This window comes from Hemiscyllium ocellatum, chromosome 32 (genome assembly GCF_020745735.1).
Source record: "Hemiscyllium ocellatum isolate sHemOce1 chromosome 32, sHemOce1.pat.X.cur, whole genome shotgun sequence".
In the NCBI taxonomy this organism is placed as follows: Eukaryota; Metazoa; Chordata; class Chondrichthyes; order Orectolobiformes; family Hemiscylliidae; genus Hemiscyllium; species Hemiscyllium ocellatum.
Window position 1 is genome coordinate 44,783,435 of NC_083432.1, and position 7,510 is coordinate 44,790,944.

At 42.2% G+C, this 7,510-nt stretch overlaps 1 protein-coding gene across 1 annotated transcript in view; it reads left to right on the forward strand.

Moving 5' to 3' along the window:
- The window catches only part of LOC132830699 (polycomb complex protein BMI-1-like), a 28,085-nt gene extending 20,812 nt beyond the window's left edge, over positions 1–7,273 (forward strand). Inside the window, exons 8-10 of the mRNA XM_060848514.1 lie at positions 1,554–1,652; positions 1,742–1,822; positions 5,074–7,273. Of these exons, the coding sequence (XP_060704497.1) occupies positions 1,554–1,652; positions 1,742–1,822; positions 5,074–5,394 (501 nt within the window). The 3' untranslated portion in view covers positions 5,395–7,273. The remainder of the gene's footprint in view (positions 1–1,553; positions 1,653–1,741; positions 1,823–5,073) is intronic.
- The last annotated feature ends 237 nt before the right edge of the window (positions 7,274–7,510 follow it).

A 7,510-nucleotide genomic window follows, 5' to 3' on the forward strand; every position in this document is an offset into this window, starting at 1 on the left:
GCAGTTAAATCGTTCTGTAAGAAAGTTACAATCTTAAATTAGTGTTGCTATCTGAATCGAAGCGAAGTGCAGGTTTGCTAATTAGTCTTTGACCGTGCGTAATGGTTTCAGGAGCAGTGAAGGCGGGGCTTGGAGAGACTTAAAAGTGCGCTCTTGCTTATTTGTTGACCATGCAATCATGCAAATTGGGTTTAATTTGTTCTGGGATTTTTCCTTTCAAACATAAAGGGTTCGATTCCCGCCTCAAGCGACTGTCTGTGTGGACAGTCTCCCCGTGTCTGCGCGGGTTTAAGTGCGGGTTGGTCATGTTGGTCATAGTGTTTGGTGCATTAGTCAGGGGAATGGGTCTGGGTGGGTTACTCCTCGGAGGGCCAGTGTGGACTTGTTGGCCCGAAGGGCCTGTTTCCATACTGTAGGGAATCTAATCTTGTGTATACAGTTGCCCTCAGGCTGAATTCTCCCATCATGGGAAGAACCTGCTTTAATTCGCGTTCAGTAGTTCACAGTGCATAACTACGGGTGGGCTAAGTGACGCTTTGATATCATTGACCTTTGACAGCTGTTGCAGTGAGCTCGTTTGGTTGGGCAAGTTGCTGCAGAATGATGAATATCTCTGTTCATAATATTAAAAATCGCACAACACCAGGTTATAGTCCGACAGTTGTGATCACCTGATGAAGAAGCGGCGCTTCGAAAGCTAGTTGGACTATAACCAGGTGTGTGATTTTTAATTTCGTCCACCCCAGTCCAACACCGGGGTTCCAAGTCTCTTCATAATGATAGCCCGTTATACCCCTGTTACAGGTTTATCAAAGCTGACCAAAGTTGTTCAACAATAATAACAATAGAAAGTGCTGGAAAATTCAACAGGCCTGTGGAGAAAGAGAAACAGAGTTAACGTTTCGAGTCCAATATTTCATATCCCCAGCATCTGCGTTTATTGGTTTTGTTTTAGTGGTTAGAGTCATAGAGTCATACAGATGTACAGCACGGAAACAGACCATTCGATCCAACTTATCCATGCCGACTAGGTATCCTAAATTAATCTAGTCCCAATTACCAGCATTTGACCCACATCCCTCTAAGCCCTTCTATTCATATACCAATCCAGATGCCTTTCAAATGTTGTAGTTATACCAGTCTCCACCACTTCCTGCGGAAGCTCATTCCATACACGCACCACCCTCTGCGTGAAAAGAAAATCCCCCTTAGGCACCTTTTAAATCTTTCCCCTCTCACCTTAAACCTATGCCTTCTAGTTTTTGGACTTCCCTACCCTTGGGAAAAGATCTTGATTGTTCACCCTATCCAAGCCCATCGTGATTTTATGATTTGAATAAAGTGTTCTCTCGCTCGACCCGTACCGGGTGTGTCAAACTTCTGAGATCCCACAAATATCGTGCCCTTATAAATTGGAAAACGACGTGTCAAGACAATGATGACAGATGTTGGTTTCAGTGGACAACAGTCAGGTTAAAAACCGCACATCAATATCTGATTGCAATCTCTTATCCAGACAGTCACCATCACCCGTGTCTGCTTCCTCTCTGTAGGCTAACAGTGTACGGTATCTGCGGTGTCCCGCTGCAATGACGGTGATGCATTTGGGAAAATTTCTAAGGAATAAAATGGATATTCCCAGCAATTTCCGAGTAAGTGTGTAGCTTTCTGAAAAAAAACCAAACTAAAACCTATTTCCTTGTCTGAAACCTTATCTGAGATCTGTCTGTTTTGATTCTAGATTGACGTTATGTATGAAGATGAACCCCTCAAAGACTACTACACACTCATGGATATAGCGTATATTTATACATGGAGACGGGTAATTGAGCTTTTCATTATGGGGCCAGGCAATGCTAAATTCAGATAATTTTTGTAACAAATAGCTTGGTTTGTACGTACGTGTGTACTGTAAATGGCAGTGGTATCCATGCTGAAGATAGGCAGTAAGGAGAACAGACCATAAGACAATAAGAAATGGGAACAGGAATAGGTCGTTCGGCCCTTCGAGCCTTCTTTCCCCTTCAATAAGATCATGGCTGATCCACATTCCCTACATCCATTTTCCCGCAACCTTTGACTCTCAACGGATCAACAACCTGAGTCAGCCTTAAATTCCACACACCCACCAACAGATCACTGTGGCAAGGAGTTCCGAAAATTTTCAACTCACTGAGAGAAAAAAGTTCCTCCTCATCTTAGTCTTAAACTGCGCCCCTTTATTCTGAGACTACGCCTCTGATGTTGGACTCCCATGAGGGGGAACATTCCCATAGCATTAACCTGTTAAGCCCCTTAAGAATCAAAGAGAACAAAGAAAATTTACAGCCCGGCAACAGGCCCTTCGGCCCTCCAAGCCTGAGCCGATCCAAATCTACTGTCTAAACCTGTCGCCCAGTTCCTAAGAATTTGCATCCCTCTGCTCTCCACTTACTCATGCATCAGTCCAAACGCATCTTAAATGAATTCACCTGCCTGCCTCTACCACTTCTGCTGGCAACGCGTTCCAGACACCCACCCCCTTCTGTGTGAAGTACTTGCCGCGTGTATCCCCCTTAAACTTTCCACCTCTCACCTTGAAAGCATGTTCTCTCATTATTGAATCCTTCACCCTGGGAAAAAATTTGTCTCTATCCACCCTGTCTATACCCTTCATGGTTTTGTAAACCTCAATCAGGCCCCCCCTCAATCTCCTTTTTTTTCTAGTGAAAATAAACCTAACCTACTCAACCTCTCTTCATAGCTAGCACCTTCCATACCAGGCAACATCCTTGTAAACCTTCTCTGCACCCTCTCCAAAGCGTCCACATCCTTTTGGTAATGTGGCGACCAGAACTGTACACTGTATTCTAAATGCGGCTGAACCAATGTCTTGTACAATTTTAACATGACTTGTCAGCTCTTATACTCAATACCCTGTCTGATGAAGGCAAGCAGGTTAATGCTATGGGGATGTTTCCCCTCGTGAGAGTCCCGCACCAGAGGCATCGTCTCAGAATAAAAGGGCGCAGTTTAAGACTAAGATGAGGAGGAATTTCTTCTCTGTGAGTTGAAGATTTTCGAAACTCCTTGCCACAGTGACCTGTTGGTGTGTGTGTGGGGGGGGGGGGGGGGGCGGGGTAATTGGAATTTAAGGCTGACCCAGATTGTTGATCAGTTGAGAGTCAAAGGTTGCGGGAAAATGGATGTAGGGAATGTGGATCAGCCATGATCTTATTGAAGGGCAAAGAAGACTCGAAAGGCCTTCTTGACCACTCTATCCACCTGTGCAGCAACCTTCAGGGTACAATGGACCTGTACTCCCAGATCTCTCTGCCCATCAACTTTTCCCAAGGCTCTTCCATTCATTGTATAATTCGCTCTAGAATTAGACTTGCCTAAATGCATCACCTCACGTTTGTCTGGATTGAATCCTGTCTGTTTCAATTATATCGCCTCTCATTCTTCTAAACAGTTGACAAAATAGAATCTAACTCCGGCGTGTGCCAAAAAGAAAATTATTGCCAATGCACGTATTGGCAAAACTTGAATATGGCTGTTCACTCCTAAACAGACAAGTCCCTTTAAGCTCTTAGCAATGAATGCCAGATTCTGTGCGCTCTCAGTGGCGCGTGTTCCAGGTAACCCTCAGGTGATCAGAGGAACAACCAACCGGGTTTCAGTTATTCAGTCAGGCGTGAACAAGAGGATATGGCAAGTCCTTAGAGTATAGCGCTTATTGATAGGATATGAGTTGTTTTTGTCAGCAGTAGGTTTGGGCCCGTGGCCAGGTTTAGAATTCCAGATACAGGATTTTCTAACCCAGACGATCATAGCTGAAGTTGCAAGACGTGCTTTTAACAGTGAACATGCTTTCATTTGCTCAGTCCAAATAAAACGGGTAGCGTAATCGTGATTAATGTGATAATCCACGTCAGTCTGTTTATTTCATTGGCTGCACTATGAGGAGCCAGGTATCTCGTGCTGAGCCAATTCAAAAGGCGCAGGTGCATATGTTACCTGACCTTGCCCTTTACACTTGAAAAAAATATCCCGAACAGACGCTGTCCAATTTTATAGACTGTCTCTACAAGAGAGCAACATACAAATCCTTTACAGATGTTAAATGCTAATCTTGCAGATTTTGGAAAGATTCACAGGTGCTTAAATTCGCGATACGCAGTCCTCAGCTGTTCTGTCCTTTAATACAAACGTTCAACAAGACATTAACATGATAATTAATCATCTAGCTGAATCCTGTGCAATCTTTTCCCACTTTGCTCATTACATTGAAATAGATAAATTCACACGTGTCTGCCCTTTCTTTGCAGCCTTCAGTTACTAACAGATCTGTTGGTTTGCTGAGTTTAACCAGAGCAGAAAATAATAAAGTATCCAAATAATTTCAAACACAGCCCCCGATACTGGAAAGTCAAACATACACAGGAATATATGTGCCATACAGATAAATGTGCACAGATGTGATGACCCTTTGCACTTCCTTGTCCCTTCATTAAGATTTCTCAAGAAGCTTGCCCTATCTATTCATAACTCGTCATCTTACTTAGTGGCAACTATTTGAAAACTGATGTATTTCATTACACATTTTATGCTCCGACTGTACTTGGCTTCATGTTTTGCTATTTGAGTACAGAAGGTTGTGGAAATTAAGAAGTAGTGAGAGACTGGTGCGAGAATTGGTCTTCTTAAGATGATATGAACGTTAACTTTTTAGGAAAACTCTACCAATTCCCAAGGTGCGTAGAGAAGGCACAAGAAGGCGAGAAGTTGAAAAAAACTGGAAGGAGCTGTTTTTTAAGTATCCAGGGTTTTTCTATTTGAGGGAAACAAACGCAAAATAATGAGGCATCCACACAATTGTAACTAAGTCCCCTTTAGTATTTGTAAATCACGTTTGAATTAGTGGGGAACATAAGTGATAGAGATGAAAGTTCCAAAAGCTTGCCTTCTCGAGAAAGACTAGTTCAGAAGACGACAGTCAAATCTGTACATTGTATTCCATGCCATTTCTGATGTGTGATTGACTACAAACTGACTGGGCTTTAGCATCTCTGTTTTGCGATTCATTTACAGAATGGTCCTTTGCCTCTGAAATACAAGGTCCAGCCTGCCTGCAAACGGTTAAAACTCAGTCACCCGAATGAGGACTTCGCTAACACCAGCATACACTCGGAGAGTGACTCAGTGAGTGACAAAGGCAGCCCAGCCGCCGTGGCCTCCACATCATCGTCGCTGCCGAGCCCCGGCACACCGGCAGTGTCTCCCAACCCGCAGTATCCAGCCGCAGCTGCCTCGGTCGTGAACGGCAACACAAACTGTCACCAGATGCCTCCATCTGTCGGTAGAGGCCGCAAAGTGACTGTTAACGGCTCGGCCGCCCCGGCTTCCTGCTGAAAGCCGGACCCAAACTGAATGTTCAACCAACAAAGGAGAAGGGACTCGCCTGTATATTAAAGACGGCGCAGCCACCATCACACTGGCTTCTGCGCCGTTTATTAAATGTAATATATATATATATATATATATTCTGTTTAGCAATATGGTTATTGTCAGAAACATTTGTATTCCCAAACAGATTTGTAAATGTAAACGGATATAACGCACACATACACACACACATGCACCTCCAGTCCCAGACGTAGCTGTTCATTTTCCCTAATTGCAAATGTCGAGTCTAGTCGATCTATTTTTAATGAAGGATTATTGGGCCGTAGGATACTGTTGGGTCGTCACTGTGTTTACTGGGAAATCAGGCCTGGATTTTGTTTTTGTAAAACCCGTATATTTAACAAAAAAAATTGCCTTAACACCAGCCTCATTCATGGCAGTTGTTAACAGGGGAACATAATATTTCTGGTATTGTGGCAGGTATTCTCTAACCAGCCTGTTCATCGACGTTATTACACACCTCTGGAACAGGCGGGTCTCTTGACTCAGAAGTAAGGACACTAGCACTACGCCACAAGTAACCCTCTTCTCTCCACTTCCCAATGGTTTTGTGAAGAAGTGATCTCAGTTCAAATTGGATAGTGGTGTAGTCAATTAAAGTTGACCAGGTCCAGGAGAGACACGTTTTGGAAGATCCTCTGAATATTAGGAGGAAGTTTTTTTTCTCTCTAATCGCGCATGTGTCTTTGTGTATCTGACAAGGCAACAGGAGGTTCGAGATCTGTTGTTCATCTTTATGTAGGGAATCCTTTCTTTAAAAAAAGGTCCTTGATTGGACTTGACGTGGCCTAAGGAACAGTTTGTAATTTTAGGGAAACATATTCAGTTCACACTACAAACTTGTGTTGTGGTTCACTCATTTTGTGTTCCAACATCATTGTGGGGAAATTAAACAACGTCTACGGTCAAGATTTGCGAGGTCATCAGTTTCTGATCTCAATTAACATGAGGAAAAGCTGGATACCTAATTCAGGCCAGAGAAATTGATCATCTTACCTCTTCATCACTGCACCTAATGGGAATCAGTATCCCTGAGGATAAGGGTTGGGCGTGATCTTTCCAATCTCAGGGACACTTTTAACCATCATCCAAATACCTTCGGAAAAGCTATTCATAGTGGCGTTCCTAGGTATTGCTACATTCCCAAGTCGACCTCCTAGAATTTTTTCAACAGCTATGGTTAGATTGAAAAGGGGTCGGTTCAGAGACGGATAAGCTATTTTATGTGAATGGTTTTACTTTGTGTGAAAAGCATACGAAATGCAATTGAGAGTAACTGGATTGGAAACTATTGCTGCAAGTTCTCAGCTACAATGGTTAGAATGACGCCAAGGCTGTATATAGTCAATTGTTTTAATGATTTTGTTCCTGATTCTACGCGCTCCGTCATTTTCTTCATTTAAGACGTGGCTTTTTAAAACACTGACAACGATAATCAAATAATCACTGCTAAAGAATTAAGGTAACAAACAAACTGGGTTTGCTGCTTAGTACGAATTGTGATTTTCCCTCTTTATTTAATCAATTAACTGGAATCTACTGTACGATTTAGCATTTTCTTAACGTGGCATGTGTGATATTGAGAAAGAGAGAAAAAAATGTTAAGACTGAATGAAACACAGACCTTAGCAATTAAATATATCTCTGTCCTGGTAACGACTTGCTACGACACAGCAAAAGGAACTGAGTTGAGAATTAATAATGTTTCATAAATTTTTATTTTATGTTTTGATAAACCTATTAAACCATTCTAGAAGCCTATTTACTTTAATTATAAACATCTTCCAGTGTTTAAAAATAATCTTTCGATTGTAGACTGGAGAATGGTATGCAGCTATTCCGTTAAAATATTGACAATATCCATTTATTTTCTAAAGCAAAAAAAAACATATTGAATAAAGTTTTGAAAGGAATGGACATGGGTAACACGATATTGCCTTATTAAGTTAAAAATCACACAACACCAGGTTATAGTCCAACAGGTTTATTTGGAATCACTAGCTTTCGGAGTGCCGCTCCTTCATCAGGTGGTTGACTTATTTAGTGATTTACACAAGTGTGC